We start from the raw sequence: 22358 nt of genomic DNA, 5'->3' as shown, positions 1-22358 counted from the left end.
AAGGAAAGTGCTGCTCCCCATGGTTTCCAACAGCTAACCAAACTGACAGAGAACACAAAGGCACACCCACTGCATTACCCAAGATGTGCTCAATACAGAAGGCAAACGAAATATTCTGCACTTTTTGACCTCATCCAATCCAATAAAAAAAGCCACTGTATTTCACTGATGTTTAAGCCTGTTTCCCTTAATGTATTTATATATATGTGGGAGGCAGATTTTCTATCCACCACACTAACCCTATATTCAGAACATTTATGGGAACTTTTCATCTGGCTTTGCCATAATCTGTTTGGGAAATAAAGAGCTGAGATTTCCAATCAATAAATGGAAAATTCATCTTTGTTCTATTTGCAAGTCATAAGCAAGTATTTTAGCAATTTCTCAGTGCTACTGGATGAGCCAATAAAGCTTCCAGTAACACAACCTTGAAAGATAAATACTATGACTCCTAAATAAAGAAGAGTTGAAGTACCGAAATTGCAGCTATTATCTGTAATAAACAGATCACTTCACAGCAAATGCTGCAGTGAAATAAAACAAACACAGCACCACTCACCTGTCTGTCAGTGGCTGGGAGGGGATTCGTTTACCTAACGATGGAAGATCCAAAGAATCTGGTTTTTTATCTATTCTGAGGCACGCCTGAATGCTGAGGAATTTAAATATATGTACTTTACCCTTTAAACAGATCTGTTGGGAAACAAATGAACAAAAGAGATGTTAATTATACAGCACATCTCTTGAAACTGCACCCCAGCGAATACTTCCTACACTGAGTTTGTACCCACAACTTCCCACTGGGAGACATAAAGCTAAAAAATGAAAACCTGATTGCTCTAACTTAGAACAGCTGCTTCTTTCTTAAGCTCTACTGCAAATTTCTGAGCTCAAATGCTTTAATACTAACCTGTGCTGGTGGTATCTGCATTGGATTGTTATCCAAAACTATAACTTGTAAGTGCCGTAACTTTCTGTAACAAATTGGGATTTCTGTAATTTTATTACAGGAAAAATCCAGCTTTACCAAGGGAAGGTCTCCTAATTCTGCATTGGGGGAGACAAACAGAAACAGAATCAGAGATCTTCTTAACACTAATTTACCTACATCAAAGAAATGAAGAGGAGCAGCTTACCATCTGGCAACATATGGAGATTATTTCTTCTTATGTTTAATTCTCTAAGTGACTGCAGTTTTCCTATCTGCTGGGGAAGGACCTGCAGCTCATTGCAGCTAATATCCTGAGAAATATAGTAATAAATTAACTGAACATCTTAAATGAAATGAAACAAAAGGAAAACTGTTATCAAAACCACTATAAAGCATACTATAAAACCCCCAAGTCTTTTATCTTTGTTCCACAAAGGTTAGTAGTACCACAACACATCTTGCTCATTCTTGCTCACTCAAGCGTCAAGAACTCAATTCAAACAGTTAAACCAATGAGTGATGAAAGATGGGTTTTCAGATTGAAGCCCAGGATTCTGGAGTTGCTGGTGTAGCTCCCACGCCACTTAACAGCTCCCTGTGCCATGGCTGGCAGATGGTTTGCATTCTGCTCTTCCTAGGAAGATTCTTTTTCCTAAAAACACCTTGAACCAACCCATGCAACTAAAGACTGACAAAGAGCAACAGCAGGCTCACCAGCTATCTGACAAGCACTAGATGGTGACAGAGCTGCACCAAATGAACACAGACTACAGCTATTTCTGAGCCTAATTTAACATCTATGTAGTCCAGACTGAGTCGAGAATCACAGTGATGGAAGACCATTTCTAACCTCTTTTTATTTTCAATTCAATGAAATTTGCTTCAGAGACTAGTTTCCTAGACGAGATAACAATGACAGAGATAATTTTAAGGCGAGCTGAGTCAGTACATAGAAACCAGGCCTTAACCAACCACATCCAGCCTCCTCCTCCACTACATGCTCCTAGAGCTTCTGCTTAGGCTCATCTGCTTTTGGCAACCACGATATCTACACATAGGTGAATGTCCCAAAGTCCAAGCTGCTGGAGATCAACTGCTTCTCTGTCCACGTCAAGGTTCAGATGGGATTCCCTCCCTAAAACACACACTTCCTTTAAAACTAGCAGTGGTACATTAAAATCCTCTGACAGTGGAGAGAGTATAAAGAAGGTGCTGAGGCGCTGGCACAGGGTGCCCAGAGAAGCTGTGGCTGCCCCATCCCTGGCAGTGTTCAAGGCCAGGCTGGACACAGGGGCTTGGAGCAAGCTGCTCCAGTGGAAGGGGTCCCTGCCTGTGGCAGGGGTTGGAGCTGGAGGAGCTTTAAGGTCCCTTCCAACCCAAACCACTCTGGGATTCTACAATAATCTCATACTACTTGTAAATTAGGTCATGTTAAATGAAATCTCCAGGGTATACACAGTTACCCTGGAAACAGGATGCACACTGCTTGCAATGGCCAAAGAAATACACATAAATAAGAAATCAGGTACAGTGCAAGCACCAGGTTGGTGAATAATTGTGCAGAGTTCTCCAAAACATGAGCTTAACACAGAGTAAGGATCAGAAAAGCCCAAAATAGGAAGAGACAAAGAGAAAGTTATGGAGGCTAAAGCACAAATTTAGTACGCCATAGGATAAAATCAGTTTGTACAGACACCTAAACTGTGAATATCACACATCCTTCTAGTCACCCCAACCAACATAAAGGAACAGCAGAAGGGGGGAATGGGACACATACCAAAAATGAAGAGAATGATGATTACTGTGAAGAAGGTAAATAGGAAAATTCACCCTTTTTAACACACAAGTGAGGGACTCCAGTAAAACTGTGCTTCAGATTCTTTCATTTATGAACCCCTTAAGCTTTAGTTAAGCCAACATACTGGTTTGTGCTTAACCCCATTTGTGAAACCGTCCAGCAGAGTACACCTGGAACTGCAGCTCCAACACTAAGAAAAAGCAGGGACTGAATTTAAATTTTGAAGTTCTACAGTTACAGGATTATTCATTTCTCTTTTATTACAAGGTGAACAAACGGCTTCTCATTTCAGGTTACTCAATAGAATGGTTCACAATTGCACTTACCAACTCCATGAGATCTCTCAACTTCCCAATTTCTTCTGGAATGGAGACCAGCTTATTGTTACTGACAACCAGAACTTTCAGGGGAAGATCAAACAGGTATTTTGGCAACGTTGATAAAAGATTTCGACTTGAAAGTAAGAAAAATTCAGACACAAGGCTAGGTTAGAATCTCTGTATGCATGACACGGAGTCTGAAATGCCCATTGTACAACTTTCCTCCTAGTCCAGAAGATACTCTCCCCTTATTCCCACTTCATCTAACTTTAAGCTACAATCTCCATCATGAATTCCTTACCAGATAAAAATTCTCTCAGATATGCGAATTTTAGGTCCTCATCTTGCTGAGTACGTACTAGAACTCAATTCAACACTAAAGTGTACAGAGAAATGTGTTACAAGGAATTATGTTTGATGTCTGCTGTTATGCTGCTTTCCCATACCTTCAGCAGGAGCACCTGATCCAACACTCTACCAATATAAAGTCATGCTCTCAGCAAACCAGAACTCGAGACAAGGCCACTACTCCTCATGTCATGTGGTCACATCACTCCTGAGCCACCACAAAAAGCCCTCAACATCTAGTTACTACTTAGCTTGAGCAATAGTCTGAAAAATAAGTTCCAATAAAAATAAAATATGTGTCATTTTCCACCTGCACGCACATACGTCTGCTTTGCACACAAGAAATAAACAGTTACTGACACTTTGATTTACATCCATACTGGAAAAACTACCAACTGCAGACTGCCACTGCCAGAAACATAGCCAATTCTTCTAAAGAGCTACTGGGACACTTAAAAAAGCCACTGGAAAACCAGCTTGTTCAGGTGAGGTATGAAAGCAATTCCTTTCAGACATAAAAGTAAATATATAAATCAGTAAATGCTGTTGCTTTAAGTAGAACTGTGGAGAGTCAGTTCTAGTTTGAAGAGAAAAAAGCCATAAAACCCCCCATCTAAGTGCTGACATCTGTGTTGACACTATATTAAGAAACCCCCCAAAGATTCACTGGTTTATATTTTTCAGAGCACTGTTTTTGTATGCAAAAGCTTTTTACATTATTCTTCTCCATGACTACAGCTTGGAGAGCTGCAAAGCCAACAAAAATAAATTCATGTCTTGCAATGCTTCAGCTTCAAAGAAGGGCTGCAAGTTTAACAGCATCAAAAGAAAGTAATTGGAATCTGGGTAGAGCTCTGTATTTATTCTGTTCTTTCTAAGTGAACAACGCAAACAAGTTCTGGGTGTAGGTATGTGGTAAGTCTCTTTGTACATTGTATTTCAGGTAGATATGACAGGCTTTTTTGGTTAGAGAGCATGAGAAGCAAAACCATGAAGTAAACTTTTTTGTGATTGATTATACAATGAAGGCAATGGAACCGTCGTTCTCTGCATCAGTTCAGTTTCCTCTGGGCTTTTGCTGGTTCAGGGGGTTGGTTTTTAAAGAGCTGCCTGCTTGACTACGAATTGCACAATACACTTCTACAGTCATCTGAATCCAAAATTAGAATTTGAGATCATATGGTTTTCTTCTGGAACAATGTATTTCAATTCATAAGCCAGTATTTTAGCCTGTTCTTCAACTCCTCCAGTCCATACATCCATGCACTGTGAAAAGAGGCCTGAGACATCAGCACAAAACTGGAGACAAAGCACAGTGTGGCAGATGATGATTGGAAGAGTTAACTCCTGAACCACGTGCTTGCTGCTGTATTTCTGTAAGAAGAACCATATTCAGCACCATCTAAATGGACTGTTGCTGCTCTGGGAAGAAAGTGACGACGTCCAGTTCCTTTCAGAAAAGGTTTTAGTTTTCTCGTATTATTCTCTTTAGAACCATCACAGAACAGACTGTGACTCTTCGATCACTAAGTACTAATACTTGCAGATTTCAAGACACAGTTGGTCTTTAAGCCCACTGTCAAGATTCGGCTGCACAGGGTGCTGGGCCATCTAATCAGGGTCATGCTTTGCCAAGAAAGCTTGCCCAGATGATCCCTGAGGTCGCTCCCAACCCAGGATTCCAGGATTCTGGGATTTGTGTCTGGTTTTGCCTTTTTACCTTTTTCTTTTCCAGAATAAATTCACAAGCTTTTAGGGTTTTTTTCAAAATCAATTCTGGAACCAAACCTCCCATGTCCCTCACCTGAAAGGACTGTCTAGGACAAGAAGATCCTATGATATGTTTTCCAAGTTTAAGAACAGCAACGGAAGTAAATAATGTGCAAAGTGAGGAGGGCCTTCTGGCCAGAGACATCCACCCTCCTGAGAACAGCACATTACAACAGCTGCTTCCTAAACACTGTCTGCAGAACATTAAGATCAAAGAAAACTGCATAAATTCTCCTGATCCTCAGCTACCATCATTTACTGACTGAGATTTCCCAATGCAGTCAAAGGAAGCAACAACTGCTGACCCAAAACCCACCAAAACCAAGGCAAACAGCAGCAAATATTTATCTATCTGAGCAAAACTGAGAGCACAAGGGCCCTCAATAAGTTGAATGCCACCTCTCCAATGAGATAAGTTACACAAAGCCCAAAACTAAACAGCATTACTCACCTAATGTTAAGGTAGGTAAGCATTTGCAGGTTTTTAATAGATTCTGGAATGGATTTGATGCAGTTGTGATACAAATTTAAAGTTTCCAGTGGTGCAAACAGCCAGACATCAGGAGGGATTTCAGTGAATCTGTTCTTTGAAAGATCTAGAAGCAAAAGAAAACAATCCTGTTTCAGTCAAAAATGTCCCTGCAGGAAGAGGAGATAAAAGTACCCTCCACTATTCTTGTCATGCTCCTAAAAATTAAGGTGTTGCAAGAAGTGTAAAATAATTCAGTTTGACCAGATGCTACTGCATATGATTAATACACAAGAAAGGCCCTAAAATACTCAAGACTATTGTTTGATATGCAATTAGAACAGAAAACAGGGAAAAATGACAGGCAGTCAAAAACGTGTTACCCCCTACATCATTAAGAACATTTAAAACCCAACTGAGTACCAGTGATGACAGTCCCTCCTCTAGTGGTCTTTGTTCTGTGCAACTCTTCAGCAATTTCCCCCTACAATCCTGGGCACAAGAGTAAATTCAGGTACAAGCCAGGAAACTTGATTTTTCCTGTTTGGCAGCTACATTACAATCTAATCTCATTGGATAAAATATCTGCAAGGCTAAAGCCAAGTTTGCAAAACACCCTTATGTATTTATTTGCTTAAGAACTGCAGATCTTTATTGCAAGCACAGCAATGAGACATTCTCTAGTTACACACTTGTAAGTGGGCTAAAAGGAGAATAAAGTCACAAATCCCAGTGCTGAGTGCAGTTACCTATAAAAATGAAGATGCAGTATAGCCTGGCCTAAAAGGGGAAAGAAGAGGCATTACTGACAATGAAAACATAACACTTGAACTAGAGCTAGTTTGACAATGCACGACTGCCTTCTGCAAACATGCATGCAGAAGATCTGACAGCCAGCATGCCACAAACCCACAGCGTTTCTGCCTACATGAAATCTCTAAAACATCCAGAAAATTCAAGTAGGATATAACCCAAGAACCCTGGCAATTCTCAGTTAACTACCAAAACCTGTGCTATAACAAGTCCATGAAACTGTCTTGGAAGAAGGAGATACCTACTCGAGATGTACTCCACTTTTTTGAAAGCAACTCTCATTCCCAGCCCAAGATGTCTCAAAAGGATGTGGTTTCACAGAACGCTGAACAAACTCTTTTAAAAGAGAAGCAAGACAGACGTACAGCTATTTCAGGCTGTACGTCTCAGTTTTTAACACGTGCATGAAATGACTGTCTGCTTAACTCCTATCATATTATCATTGGAACAACTGTATCATTTACTCTGCACTGTTCATCATGACCAGTCAGTGTGCACTTGAGGCAAGAACCCCCCCCCCATGTGCAGGACTGCACCCCCAGAGCATGACCAGCAGCTCAGGGAGGGGATTCCGCCCCTCTGCTGCGCTCTGGGGAGACCCCCCCCCCGCAGCCCTGATCCAGCTCTGGGGCAGCAGCACAAGAGGGACGTGGAGCTGCTGGAGTGAGGCCAGAGGAGGCCACGGAGATGCTGCGAGGGCTGGAGCAGCTCTGCTCTGGAGCCAGGCTGAGAGAGCTGGGCTGGGTCAGCCTGGGGAAGAGAAGGCTCCTGAAGGGGAGACCTTAGAGCAGCTCCAGTGCCTGAAGGGGCTGCAGGAAACCTGGAGAGGGGCTTGGGACAAGGGATGGAGGGACAGGCCAAGGGGAATGGCTTTAACCTGCCCGAGGGGAGACTGAGCTGAGCTCTTAGGCAGAAGTTCTTCCCTGTGAGGGTGCTGAGGTGCTGGCACAGGGTGCCCAGAGAAGCTGTGGCTGCCCCATCCCTGGCAGTGTTCAAGGCCAGGTGGGACACAGGGGCTTGGAGCAAGCTGCTCTAGTGGAAGGGGTTGGAGCTGGAGGAGCTTTAAGGTCCCTTCCAACACAAACCAGTCTGGGATTCTGTGGTACGCTAGACTGAAACAACAGTCTAGAAAGTGGCTCAAAGTCACCACCAGGCTCAAAGAGAGCTCAGTGCATTAAGTGGAACTGGCAAACTAGCTACAAGTGGCACTTTTTAAGCTAGATTATCCCAAAACTTTCCTTTAGATCAGGGCATCCACTGCTGATACTGAATTGTGCAAACTCTAGCTACAAGAGGCAGAAAAGGAAAGACCTAGGCTGCAGGACTGCATTCTTAGTGACCTGGATGAAAAATGGACTAAAGCTCCCTGACACTGAACATCCCAACGAAATGCAAAAAGCTTATTAAAGAGCTTAGCAGACACTGAGGAAGTTCTCACGATGGGTGAGGTTTGTTTTCCCTTTTCCACCATAGCAAATTTGAAAACGTTACAGAAAAATTGCAGCTTTCACATGGAACAATTTCCTGCAATCCCCTTCTTAGGTTAAACAAAGGCTCTCTTAGTCTAACACGGGGCAGAGCAGGATAACTGCATGCAGGGACGATGCATGTGGTTCTACCACTGGCACGGTTCTCCACCACATAATGAACACACAGCCTTTGATACAATCCTGTTCTGAGGAATCAGCTCAAAGGCTCCTCCTGATTTTATCAGCAGCTGGAAAGGTAACTGCAGGCTATTACAGAGATCTAGTCCCCAAAAGTGACAGGATCCCAACCCTGCTGCCACTGATCCAAGGAGCGGTGCTGTAGGTTGCATCTGAACTGAAAGACTCAAGAGCACCATGAAAATCCTGCTGCACATGTATCCAGCCATACCCCAACCACGTCTCCTGGAAAAACACAGATTCAGAAAGAGCTTTGCCATTGCTTCTGCAGAAATAAACCCGAGAGGTGGCCAGACAACTGCAGTGTGCAGCAGCTCTCTGCTCTGGACGAGGAGTGGACCAGGACTCCAGGGCTCCACAGGCAACACAAAACTAGCTCTGGTTTCCAGCCTGGACTGACACAAATCACATTAGCACAGTCTGGCTCTGGTCCCCTCATGTCCCCTCACATAAACCCCAGACAATTTCCCATTGGGATATACAAATATGGTGGAACTGGTCTGTGTTACTGTTGAAAACACTTCCCTGAAAGTAATTTCTTCAGACACTTCAGGCAAGGATTCCACTTTTCCATTATGAAATCCAGCAATCCTATTAAACCAGGAAATTATATTTCATTCTCTGTCAATAATAAAACGAAAAAGGTAAATAAAGAGTTGGGAGAGAGTATGACTTCTCTTCCAACCAATTTTTCATTCACTCATTGCAATACAGTATCAGGATAGCCCCAGGGCCACAGATCTTTCTGAGGATAAAGATTCAAGTGTATATAGTTTTCCATAACATCTATATATCAGATGTACTTACAGCTTTTTGAAAACAAGTCATTCTATTCTTTATCCAAACTGGAAAATTATTCCTACTCCAGAAATCTTCTCACGACAAGCAAAAAAAAAAAAAAAAGTATGAGTTCAGCTGTTATGCTAAATAAAATGTAGATGTGAAGCTTATGCAAGTGAGGCACCTTTTGAAGACTAATAATCCCATGTATGACTGAGCAAATACTGTAAGAAGAAAGGAGAAAGTTTCTGGAATGCAGCACCCCTCTATAAACAAGAGAGACTTCATCTCAGTCAAGATGGAAGTCTGTTGCTGGCACTGGAAATGAGAATGGCCCAGCATGGGTTAACAGACTGAAGCAGCAAAGGGAAGCTGCTAAATTCAGAACTGCAGATGATGTAAGATGACAACTCCTCTAGAAGTGAGATTATAGGAATTCTCTGCTTAACCAGTTTAGACTGGAAAACTCTAAACTGGGGGTGTTCTGTGAAGACTAAATAGAAGACACTATCCATGCCTGCTCATGAATCACAGGGTATTCCAACTCACTATCTCTGCAGAAACAGTAAAAGGGAGAAGTACACCATTACTGAGGTTAAATTTAAGAGGGGAACTATAAAACTATGAAGACGTTGGTTGCAGCTTAGTTTCCTTTTAACAGAAAGGATAAAGTCTTTACTGACTGTGAGACAATGATTAAAAGACAACATACTAAAAGTTCAAAAGGAAAAAAATTAGCAAGTCAATCAGACTGGAGGGGAAGCACTAGAAGGGAGAAGGTATCTTGTATAAATTTAAGGCATGATCAAAAGGAAAACCAAACAGCTCAAGCTGTCAGCTTACAGCAGCGTGCAGTAAGGTACTCAAATAGCATTAACATCATGTTTGCCTTGGTTTTGCACGTCTCCCTGAGCATTCCTCACTGCTTACTGTCAGAGCCATGCCGCTAGAACACACTGGCCTTTTGTTCAATCCAGTACAATCAGTTTCATAGTCACAGGTTGCATGTGCTCAAGGTTGAATTTCAAACGCAAGGCTTAGTCGGGAAGTTTACACTTGAACTTCATCTTGATGCCATACTGGCTTTCATTAAAATATGCTGATCCACTGTATTGGTGTTGGGGTTTTGCTTGCTCAAAGTGTTTCCAACATCACCAACAAACCCCAGAGCTACCTTCCTACCCTCAGAGCTGCCCTTCTACCTTGCAATACATAATTTTCCTAGCCAGTAATGCTTTAGCTGAGTTTAAGCCAAAAACCATCTAAGCACAACAGTAACTATCTGATCAGTCCTACAGAAGTCAATGAATGTATAACCTTAAGTGTTCAGACCTGACCTCAAAGATTCATTTTTAGCCAATCTAAACACAAATCTGAGATCAACACACAGAACATGGGTAAGATCTTACTCCTCTTTCATTAGTCAGATGGAAGATGATTCTGGAAACGAAAACTTGCCTCAAACACTGCTGAAGCACCTGCATATGATAATTCCAGGTGACAGAAGTTTTGTATGGCCAAAAAACACTCAGTCACCTTATAATTCAAGTCCTGTGATGGTTAAAATTTATATTGGTAACAGTATTTAAAAAACTCCCTCATTTAACTGTATCTCACATAGTACAATGTACTGCCAATGGTACAGAAATACAGGCCGGAAATGTTCTTAGTGTAATGCTCCAAAGCCACCTTATGACCACATCCTACCAACTACTCTTCTGTTAAACAAATACCCTGTCTTTTCTCTCTCACCTCAAACAGAAAGCCAAGTCTCCCCCCTTGAGCAGCGTCCTGTAAAGAAATGGCTTCTGCCTGATGGAGTTTCAAGAGTGGTATCAGCCACTGGAGACAAGCCTAAGACTTTACTCGCTATCACCTTCACCCACAAGTAAGGACAGACATTAAACTTCAAACACATTTAACCTCACAGTCTTCCAGGGTAAATTACGGGCATTATTTGTACCACAACATTCAAAGAATAAGGGACAGAATACAAGATCTATGAAATTAAGTTATGTTGTCCCAGCCTGTACATCTCCCATTCAGGTATGCCTGCAACGCTACAAAACCCGTGCTTTTTTTCCTCTTTCACAGAAAAGTAATGGAAGGGAAAGGAATCATCACTCATAAATGAAGCAAAGGCTGGGTTTGATAAGAATTAAATTATGCGCAAAAGCCCAAGTAAAGCTGCTTCTGTTAGTCCCTGTATGTTCAGTTATACACATCCAAGGCCTTTGTCCTGAAGAGTTTACAATCCGAACAGACACAAGAGAGAACCAAAAGGCTAAACCAAATCAAGTGTAAGCAGTGTTACTCTATGACTTATTTTTTGTGTGGATAAAATTGCTGGGCACTGGATAAACTAAGCAGGAACATTCTGAAAGTAAGCTATATTACTGGAAGACAAACAACACTGAAAAACAAGGCAAGGGAAGGAGGAGTGAGGCAGAAAATCCCCCTAGAGAAAATGGGTACATGAACAGTCCATGCCCAGAGCGTGAAAAGGGTCCACCAACAGCTACAACATGCTCTTCTGAGACACAAAGGCCTCTGCTCAACTTCAGCATCTGTTCTTATTTGCTGGTGCCTCCTGCTGACTGTCCCGCTCATGCCAAGCCTCCTGGAAGCATTTAGAATGGCTGCAGCCACTTCTATTAGCTTAGAAATCAATATGTAAAAGCATTCATTACTTACAGGTACTCCCATAAACCTTTTAGTTGTAGGTCAGTCTTTACCATACCAAGTTCCTGTCCACTACGTATTGGTTCCACCTGCTGAACCAGTGGTGAAGTGACAAATTGAAGTAGATGTTTGTTTCAGTACACAGATGGTCAGGGATTTGCTCATTGTGCAGTTACATCTGCTGGGCAGCAGCCTATGAACAGGCCTGTGATGCAAGGTGCCTTCAAGCCTTGGGAGCACATTAGTGACAATCAATCATGTCTGCCCAGCAAAAAGACAAGACTTTTATTTCATTTCCACCCACCCTCCGCACCTAAAGCGCTCTCTGCCTTCACTGGATCTGTCAGACCTGGCAGCAGATTCTCCCAGCAAGCAGCAAACAACCCCAGATCAGCTGGATGAATGGTGAGAATCGGGCTGTTGGGGCAGCCACAGCAAAGCAGAGGATCAGAAACCTCTCCACACGGATATGTAGAACTCCTACCACAAAAAAGATCCAGCAAGTACCTCTGCATTTGCAGTGGAATTCCAGCCTTCTGTCCCAATGCAGTTACCGCTTTGCTAAAGCCACATTTCAGCATTAAATACCACCCTTGGCAGTAAAATTACTCTCGAATTTTGAATCAGCTCCAAAGCAGCTCCACAAGTCAAATGAGAAGATGCTGCTCACAAAAAAGTCCGAAAAAGCAAAGGCTAGTTCACTTCCTTTCTCAAACGAAGCTTTGCAATGCCATTCATGACCTGAATGCATTTGTCCCCTCCTCAAATACAAGTAAAGATGTATCACAAAAAGCTCTTTAGATCCATCAAAAGCAGAACTATTACAGAGGTTTTTTATATTCCACAGCACAGAAATAGTCACTGTGATGGCAAATTTAGTTTTGATGGGTGGAGAATACAAAAAGTCAAACAATTACACATGGCATATTTCTCGTAGGAGAACATTACAGGATTGAATTCTAAATGTTTTTAAGGATGATTAGATATTAGTGGTATTCTTTATAATGCAGTCCTTTTATGCAGGCAAACTAATCATCAGGTGGTTTAACTTCAGCTCCCTGATCTGAGGCTTTTCCCACGTTGCCTGTAACACCAGGTATTCTTACTACCAGCCTCTGACAGGGAAGCAACAGACACAACTCATTTTCCCTTAGATTTTGCACCAGATTCATTTCTGAGCATAAACACTGCCCTCTCCCCCCCCAAAAAAAAAACCATATCATCTCAGTTTCTCTTTTTGTTCAAATCTGAAGTAGTCAGTACTAAGAACCACATGGCTTTCAACATGTTTGATTCCTAGAATGTAATCTAGATTTAGGACATACACCCTATATGAATGTTATTTCTTAAAACTGAAAATTGGATTTGGTGTTGCTATTCGGTTAAATGCCAGCACTTTAATCAACACTGGTACCACCAACAAAAATACATTACCCTGTCTGAATATAGTTAACTGCTTTAGAAGTATATATTGTCCACGCAGAAGTATTATAAATTCACATTTTTATGCAATTCACACTGTTTTAAGCTATAGGTTCTGTTGGGTTTAATCCACAATCACAGAAATTACTCTATACTTTACAAGAGCCAGAAATATGATGCAAAACCATCAAAGTCATGGAAGTCTTGCTGGGCAATGGTCTCTTGTACATATCTTGAGCATGTCTCCTCCATCCCATCCCCTCAGCAGACACAGGCAGGAATCGCCATGTGGGAACTCTGCCTGTGGTGCTGAGATTGTTACTGGTCATGAAAGGGGGCTCATCCTCAAGTCAGACTGGGAATACACTGGTGCTCCTCCTCAGCTATATAAGAAGGTAGCAGGTGGCAGAGAGGAGCCATTTCAAAGGTAATATATCTACAGGCAACCCTTCAACTACTTGTAATTGCTTAGAGGCTTCCTCTGGATTAAAAACTGATGCTCCAGTTTGCTGAGCCAAACTCACAAACAAGCCTGATGGCACCACTATATGTATCCAGAGCAAAGAAACTGATTCTTGAGCTGTTATTCCCACACCTTTCATATTTACAGAGTTCATGCTTTAAGGAGCAATCACAAAACCTGAGGGGAAATCGCTAAAGGCACAGGTTGACTTAGTTCAGCGTGGCAACCTCTCTCTGGAAAGAGGAGAACAAAACACACAACTCTCCAGCTAAGCAGACAGTGATTACACTGATGTGAGATACGCAATTACTTACTGCCGAGGGGGGTAATTTTGCTTTGTGCTGCATGAGGAACATTACACATGTTAATAAAATGATTGGAATAGTCAATGTACCTCTTGATACACCTCTACGTATCTCATGACCTGCATTTCTTTTTACATTCTTCTCCCCCAGGAGTTCATTTCACAGCAGCTGTTTAAGCAACCAGAAAGGCAAAATCAGGCAAAGAATAAAATAAGGGGCTGCTTTTTGACCAAAGAGCTGCAGTAACAATACACTGTTAAAAAAAAAAAGATGTGACAAAAAAGGTCAGAGCTAGAAGCCCAGATGCCACCATGATGCTTTCAGCCGCACAATAATTTTTGTCACATAATTCAAGGTGCCAAAAACGTGCTCCAGTATTTGGAGATGATGTACTGGAAAACTCTTACTTCAGTCAGACACAAAACACGGACAGACAAAATCCCAGGGCATTTTCATACATGGGCAGCAGTTGTGCTTTGGCCTATGCACACCTGAACCTGACTGGGAGCTGAAGTGGTTTTCTTTCTGATGCTGGTTTTAATGACATTCCGGCAGAATATTCTGGATTGACAGTGACACTGTAGATCCTACTGTGTAAGGGTTTGGGATATAGAAAAGGAATCATTTACATCCAGATTTGTTAGAGAGGTTGGTTTAAATGTTTGTTTCAAGTCCCATGAAACTGAATTTCAGAGAGTTAGAACAGAAAGCAAAACACAGCAAAGGTTCTTGACCCAGCCCCTTTCTCCCATTCCGGAACCTAAATCTAGAACCTTATTCATGGGTATATTTTAATGGGAAACTATGATAACTGCTACAAAAAAATGCCAGTAAGTGAGTGAGCCTTGCCTCTGAGGCAGCTGCTAATCCCCATCAAGCTCTGTACCACACTGCTACTCTGTACAGGATGTCTGTGACTCACCAGCACAATGCCATTTACCCGCTCATCAACAGAATTCTACAGTACAAGTCAAAACAGAGACTACAAATCTCTTGTTTACAAGCATATTTTGAAATGCATCTAAAATTTGTATTTCATAGGATTAATTCATAAATCAGTGCTACATTAAAGCAGGATAGTACACAACAGTACTTGCACATCACCTATTTCAAGTAGATGTTTTCAGAGCAGCCAGCAATATGGCTATTTCTGTCAAAGACTGCCCTGAAACACCTTCACACCATCTTTCACCATGAAAAATTCAACCCTGAGGGCAATGATTGGACTCTACTACACACTAAAAGATAGACAAGATCACTGCAGACAGCTTTTACACAACTATTATGAGGTTCAAAATAAAACAACAAAAATAGAACCCAAAGTGCAATGAGGGATAATTAGAAGCAAACACAAAATAAGGATTCTCAATACACCTGCTTCAGGATACAGAAAGTCTTTTTAGTAATAAATTGCCTATATACAGTGCTTTAGTTATTGAATATTTATACACAGAAGTGATCTACTATGTTGCTGAATACATTTTTATGCTACTACAAGAAAATGTAGTATGTACTACAAGAAAATGGAATCTCTTTTTATTTCCTATTGGAAGCACAATATTACCTAACACACTTTCACCTATCCCTGTTCTGCATTGCACATAGGGACGCATCACATGTGTCAGGATAAAAAGCTAATAACCCACAAATCATTAGCAGGCTCGGTACTGGATACAGAAATTGGATTTTAAGATCAGCCCGTCACCAATTCCAACCCCTACACAACCCAATATATTACAAGAGAGTGGGTACATCATTTTTTTTTAACCCTGTGCACTAATGCAGCCCACAACAAAGAGCAAGAGAATGAGTGTTTGATAGACCAGGAGTACAGGATTGTCAGAGATGGATAAGGTACCACAATGGGCAGTCTCGTATTCAAAACAATAAGCCAGCTATTCATAACCCATGGGGAAAGAAAAGCCCAGAAACAGAAAACCACCAAAGAATTAATTCTCCCAAACAGTATTTCAGAAAACCACTGGTACTTGTGAACAAAAGATGCCAGACCCTTCATCCGTATTTCATTCTAGCACATTACTCAAAATGATTAATTTTCAGCAGCTACTCCAGCAGCAAATAAATCCAGGGGTACATCAGAGATAATATAACTGAACTCCCATGGAAAATATAGTTTTGCTTGCTAGGAACGGCATAGAAAAATGTCTCCAAGCTCACTTCACCTGCAAGCTTGGGTAAACCCGGGCTCACATTCACGGTGTCTAAGCGTTTACCAACACGGTGCATACATTAAGCTCTCATCACACACTGCTGGATGCACACACATCCTTCACACCCGCGCTTGTGACCATCTCCCTGCTGAGCTGGGAAGAAGGATCAACCAGAATACCCCAGGTGATAAAGCTATAAAGCTTCACTGCAAGAGATCTGACACCCATGAAGGGCTAAACCAACCGCAGCACGGAGCCCTTATTCCCACAGTGAGAACTGAACAGCTTCCCTCATCTTGCACACTCTTCCACGCACGGTGTGAATAGTCCTCGTCCTCATGACACGTAAAGACAGGCACTGAGAACGCAATGCCCAATTCCTTGTGCCTATCCCCCCAACCTCTTGCATGCACACAAAGCATCTCTCTCCCCTCCATGCACAAGCACGGGAACCCCTCTCCTCGCTGCTCCCACACGGAGCACAGTAAGGCTCCCAGGGCACACACGCACACTCAACCACAACACTCCCCAGTGTGCACACACGGCCGGGGGGCAGCGCGAGCCCCTCTCCCTGCGGAGCCCTGCCTTTGCACACACACGCCGCTGGGGTGCCCTACCCCTTGCACCCCATCTCCTCAGGAGCACCCCTGCCTCTGAACACACTCAAGGTCCCCTTGGTGCACAGCTCCCTCCCATCTCCCGTAAGCACACACAGCAGAAGCAACCCTCCCCAGTGCACAGAGAGAGGGAGCGATCCCCCACAGCACCCCACCGATCCCTGCATGCAGGGGAACCCCTTCATTGTCCTGTCCCATTCCCCCCCCAAAACGCTCGTTGCCCTCACACAGCGAGGGCCCCATTCCTTCCCACTGCCACCACAGCAGCCCCCACCCCCCCGACCCACATTGCCACCACACTGGGGGCTCCTTAGGGCTTCTCCCCACTGACACCACACCAGCGCTCCCAGTACACCTTCCCCACTGCCACCATGTGCCGCCCCCTTACTCCCCCCCAAATGCAACCAGAGCGGACCCTTCCCCTGCATCCTCCCCATGCCTCCCCCCCCCCCAGTGCCACCACAGCAGACCGCTCCTAGGGTCCCCCAAAGTGCCACCACAGGACCCCCCTCCGCTGCACGCTCCCACTGCCAGGGCCCCGCACACCCCCAGGACACCCCCCTTCCCAACTGCCACCACAGTGGGGACGCTCCCTCCATTCATCCCGCATCAACCTCGCAGCCGTCACCCCCACAACCTCCCCGCATCACCCTCGCAGCCGGGCCGCCCCTCACCGCCGCAGCCCCGCACCTGCTTGCGTGGTGTCGCTGAGGTCGTAGCCGCTGCCGGGGAAGTCGCGCAGCTTCCTCCCGCTGAGGCAGAGGATGCCCGAGCTGCCCGCTTCCTCCAGGGCCCGGTCCAGGCTGCGCACCGTGTGCGGCTGCGGCAGAGTGGCCGCTCCCCAGTGCGGCCCAGCCGAGAAGGACAGAGTGAGGTGCCCGGGGATCGCCAGCCCCCCCGCTCCATTGCCGTTGTTGTTGTTACCGCCGCCGTTGCCGCCGCCGCCGCCTCCCTGCCCGGCCGCCATCTTGGCGCGGCGCAGACCAGCCCCACAATAACAACAGCCAGGGCCGCCCCGCCGCCGCGCGGACACTGCGCATGCGCTACCGAGCCCGCAGGGGCAGGCGGGGGGGGGCTCGGGAGTGAGATGGACGGGCCACCGCCGGAGGGGGCGTGGCTTCTGCGCGCCCCTCGGCCGCGCTCACCAATCCACGGCGGCGAGAAGCGAAGGAGGCGTGGCCTCGCGGCTCCCCGCGGCTTCACTCACCAATCCACGGCGGGGGGGGGGCGATGGGGTGTGGTTCCCCGGGGCGCTGCTGGCCAATGAGGGATCGCGAGAGGGCCGGGAGGGGGCAGCTCGTGGCGGGCGGGGCGCTGAGGGGAGCTGAGGGCGCTGAGGGGAGCGGCGGGGGGGAGCGGGTTCTCTCCGGCCGCGTCGGTGCGGGGGCGGCCCGGGGCGTCCCCCGCCGGTTCGGGCAGGGCCCGCAGGGAGCCGGGCAGCGGGCCCGGGGCAGCTGGCACGGAAAACAGCTGCTCGGGCGCCGCAGCGCCGGTGGAACGGCACAGCTGCCCGGCCGCGGGCAGCCTCGTCATGAGGCTATTGTCACCAGGGCGCGCCCGTCGGGTTTATTGTTGTATCTATGGCAACGCCGGTCATCGACTGCTCCTCAGGTTCAAAAGGCATCACCCACCATGAGAGCATCACCTCTGGGCTGAAAGCTCCTGGAGAATGGTGCCTGTCGATCGCCGAAGGAACCCGCTAGTGGTGAATCTCCCACGGCAGGACAAAGGGGAGTCACCCTGAAACGGGTTCAGAAACATTCACAGAGACAGTGATGCTCTTGACTCTATGATAGGGGAGTGCAGAAACACAAATCAAGCCAATTGCAATGTCCAAAGCCCCGCTGTAGTGATAAAATACTGCGCAGTTGGTGTCATGCTGCATGCCGAATGATGATTACCGTGTAATCTGTACTTGTAGGTGCTGCATATTTATCTGTGCAAAATGACTCTGGAGCCATAATTAAGAAATGCTAAAGAAAGGCTCATAGACCCCCATTTTAATGCAATCACTGTGGGTTTCACAAGCAAAATCTGCTTTTATGCTTTGATCCTCTTGATGGCTCGGAAATGGATGATTTATTTTGCATCATGACTAATTGGGGGATCTAAGGGAAATTCCTTCTGTAAGCAGCATGGAAGAGACGAGCCTTCAGTCAGCACTGTGTCATTGAGAGACAGCTGAGCCGCTATGAGTCAAAAGAGGAACAGCCCGTGCCATTCCGCGGGTGATATCAGGCTGAAATTCAACAGAACCACATTAACCAGGATCAGTACGAAGATGCTCAAGAGTGAAGGGGTTAATCCTTTGATACAGGCTTTGGGATCACTGTCATTGCAGATAAATTGGCTTTCCCAATGTGCAAAACGTGTGTGTGGTGGGGGAAGGGTTCCCATTGTCACCTGCAAGTATTGTGGCTGGCTGTCTTCATTTAACCATTGCTGTCAATGCTCTTGTGGGCTGTGGATTGAAGCTTACAGATTAATATCTACCAGTCAGTCTGCCTGGGCCTGGCAAAGCTCTTATCCTGGACAAGCTGATTGTTCCTTGGATTCATAGCAGGACAATTGTACAAACATGCACAAGCACTGCAGGCTGCTGCCCTCAGTTGAGTTTCCAGCCGGAGAAGGGGTTGAATAAACTCACAGGCTGACATTGGGCCAAGTGTGTATAGGGATTGTGTATGATATCCCCCAGCAGCACAAGAGGGATGTGGAGCTGTTGGAGTGAGGCCAGAGGAAGCCACGGAGATGCTGCGAGGGCTGGAGCAGCTCTGCTCTGGAGCCAGGCTGAGAGAGCTGGGCTGGGGCAGCCTGGAGAAGAGAAGGCTCCTGAAGGGGAGACCTGAGAGCAGCTCCAGTGCCTGAAGGGGCTGCAGGAAAGCTGGAGAGGGGCTTGGGACAAGGGATGGAGGGACAGGCCAAGGGGAATGGCTTTAACCTGCCCGAGGGGAGACTGAGATGCGCTCTTAGGCAGAAGCTCTTCCCTGTGAGGGTGCTGAGGCGCTGGCACAGGGTGCCCAGAGAAGCTGTGGCTGCCCCATCCCTGGCAGTGTTCAAGGCCAGGTTGGACACAGGGGCTTGGAGCAAGCTGCTCTAGTGGAAGGTGTCCCTGCCCGTGGCAGGGAGGTGGAATTGGATGAGTTTTAAGGTCTCTTGAACACAAACCAGTCTGGCGTTCTATGATTCTATGAAATGTCAGTCTAAAATTGGTTATGAGGGTGGGGAAAGCACGAGTGAGGTCCCTTATCTCTCCTGTATCTACATAATTCTCCAGAGTCTACTGCAGGCTGTGTCCCAGTTCAGGTCAGTGTGTGTGACAAGAGCATCAGAGCACAGACACACAGCCGAGGTGCTGCCTGGGCTCTCCTGCTGTGCAATGCTCCAGCAGCACCTTCTCCTGACCTGCAGGCCTCTGCCAGGCAATACAAGCTCTGGGCACCCAAGGCCAAACAAGAGGGGTGCCCAAAATGTACACCACTGAACCTTCCAATGTTCCTGGGTTAAACACTTGAGCTGCAGACAAAGCAGATCCCTTGGTTGCTGTTTGCTGTGAGAAATGAAATCCTCCGGAGATTTCACTGATCTTTTTTTTTGCATCCTTTAGAGTCTTTCTTGCTTTAAGCAATTAAAGCAGAGCTTTCATAATGTTCTTACTATGCTGCTCTATGAGTAGCCTCAGTCCTCCTACATGTGTGAGGTACTGAGATAACACCCTCACTGTTGTTTCAGCACTCATATGGTCCTCGTGCCATCTCCTTGATTGCTCTTCAATGCCTTCTCACTTTGCAGATCAGTGCATGCTCTATTCCTACTGGCTACTGCTTTGCTTTTTCAAGACCTGCGAGTGTCCACAGCTTCCAACAGGGAGGGAAAATAATCTCCAAATAACTGGATTCAAGTTTCCTATTAAAATGGCATCATCCAGCCCACTGTGAAAGCAAAGCAAGCAAACCATATATTCTTGTTAGATTAAAAGGCAAATGCCACACTGCCCATGCTGCAGGGTAGTGATTTATCTGAAATACCAGTTTCAAAGAGCTGGAAATAGCTCAAAATACTCCAGCATCTGATACTTGAATGGAAAAGCAGCAAGCAGGATTCTGTCTAGCTGCTTTGGTAAGCATTATCTGTTCTTAAAAGTCTTTTTGTACAGACCACAACAAGACAGTAGATCCATTAATGAGAAGATTCCTGGTAGCTTTTCCATTGGGAGCATCTGGCTAATTGTACAGGTAGCAAAGGTTCATGGAGCACCAGAATATACACTTCTGAAGGCAGGGGGGAGGGCAGTCTCAGCCCTCCAAGATATAATTTCAAGTACCACTTATTCCAATTACAGGCACTGGAAATACCTCCTTGTGGTGCTGCAGAGGCCTTTATCCTTAGCTGATCTTTCTAGTGTGATTTCTAACAGGATTTGTCCTTTTATTCTATTTTGAGTAACTCCTTTGCCATACAGTAGCATAACAGACTTGCTTGTTTCTTGGTACAATTAGAAGTGTGGCCCTTTCAGTGAAGGTTTACTTTAGTATTGAGAGACCCCAAGAAGCAACAGGAACAAAAATTACTCCTACACTGCAGTCACCAGCCCAGCAGCATGGGGGGATGTGTACCCCAGTTTACTGGGCTGGTTAAGGTCCCTTCCACCCTAAACCCTTCTGTGATTCTGAGGTGAGACTGGTTACAGCTTGCACTGGAGCTGCCGACTCCCTGGTCACCCTGCACGTGTTATGTGTGGAGTTCAAGCCTGCGCCATCTCTATCATCCTTCATTGAGTATGCCATGCATTTCAAAGGCCACATCTCTGATATACAACAGACAGCCAAGGATCAGAAGTAACTGTTGTTACTTTTCCCCAGATAATTGCACATCAATTATATTGTGCTTCAATACAAATGCTAAATCATCCTGCAGACCTCCAGATCTAGACATGTGTCTTACGCAATGACTTTAAGGATGTTCCGTATAGTGCAGAGGTAGAGCTAATATGGACTGTAAGAGCAGTTTTGCATATACCAGGCTGAGATCTCCATTTTAATATCCATACAGAGAGAGGGAAAACACCCACAAGCCCTCTCTAAATACCTTGCAGTCTTACCACATATGAGCTGCATCTGCTACATGGCCAAGAAGCAAATCACAGAATTTGTCACTAACTTAACAAGAAGTGGTTCACCTCTCAGTGTACGGTTGTTTTCACTGAGCAGAACTCATGGTACATGTACCTCAGCCACTTCATTGCAATGCAGTGCAGTGCAGCATCCAGGCAGAACTTCTGCATAAGAACCACAGTGTTATCACAATGTAGTTCATCTTCTGGGAATGTGTCATGTAGGGAAATACTGGCATAATCGGGAGTTTTCTCAATCAGCCTGAAGAACACTTCTGTTCTCCTCCATCTTCTCACGGAGATTTTCAAGTAGCAACATATGGTTAAAAGGCCATGTTCAGCATCTAACAATAAAACATAAGCTCCTTGGTGGTGGTGCACCAGGTTTGGAGGAAGCTGACCAAGCTGTGCTGCTACCAGTGTTCCTCCTCATTAGGAGCTGAGAATGATGCGGAGATCTCAGCAATTAAAAGGCCTAAAGACCCCCCCTTGTGGGCAAAGCACAAAACATCACACAAGTGACGGGAGTTTTGGTCCGTTGAAATAATGTTAACAGCAGACGTTAACACACACAGTGCTTCAGAAACAGCAGCAAAGTGAAAACCCGGACCTAAGGCACTGCCTCGGGATAACGCCCGGGAAAACCGCCGGCATTCACAATATCCCCGCAGCGGGCTCGGAGAGCCCGG

The 22358-nt window shown here is 45.2% G+C and overlaps 1 protein-coding gene across 4 annotated transcripts in view; it reads right to left on the bottom strand.

Annotated features, from left to right (window-relative positions):
* LRCH2 (leucine rich repeats and calponin homology domain containing 2) overlaps positions 1-17613 on the bottom strand; it is a 36506-nt gene extending 18893 nt beyond the window's left edge. For 2 of the 4 annotated variants that reach the window (XM_062612807.1, XM_062612809.1), the window contains exons 1-6: positions 17247-17613; positions 5619-5763; positions 3056-3182; positions 1137-1242; positions 911-1047; positions 560-693 (exon numbers count right to left, since the gene is read on the bottom strand). In XM_062612807.1, coding sequence (XP_062468791.1) covers positions 560-693; positions 911-1047; positions 1137-1242; positions 3056-3182; positions 5619-5763; positions 17247-17523 — 926 coding nt within the window. In that variant the 5' untranslated portion in view covers positions 17524-17613. The remainder of the gene's footprint in view (positions 1-559; positions 694-910; positions 1048-1136; positions 1243-3055; positions 3183-5618; positions 5764-17246) is intronic. The other 2 variants (XM_062612810.1, XM_062612811.1) reach the window with 1 other exon arrangement.
* Positions 17614-22358: the final 4745 nt, after the last annotated feature.

This window comes from Pezoporus occidentalis, unplaced genomic scaffold, assembly GCF_034315485.1.
Source record: "Pezoporus occidentalis ecotype Australia unplaced genomic scaffold, CSIRO_AGI_Poc_V1 ctg161, whole genome shotgun sequence".
Classification (NCBI taxonomy): domain Eukaryota; kingdom Metazoa; phylum Chordata; class Aves; order Psittaciformes; family Psittacidae; genus Pezoporus; species Pezoporus occidentalis.
The sequence above is the reverse complement of the archived record's forward strand: the minus strand, read 5'-3'. Positions and strand labels throughout refer to the sequence as shown.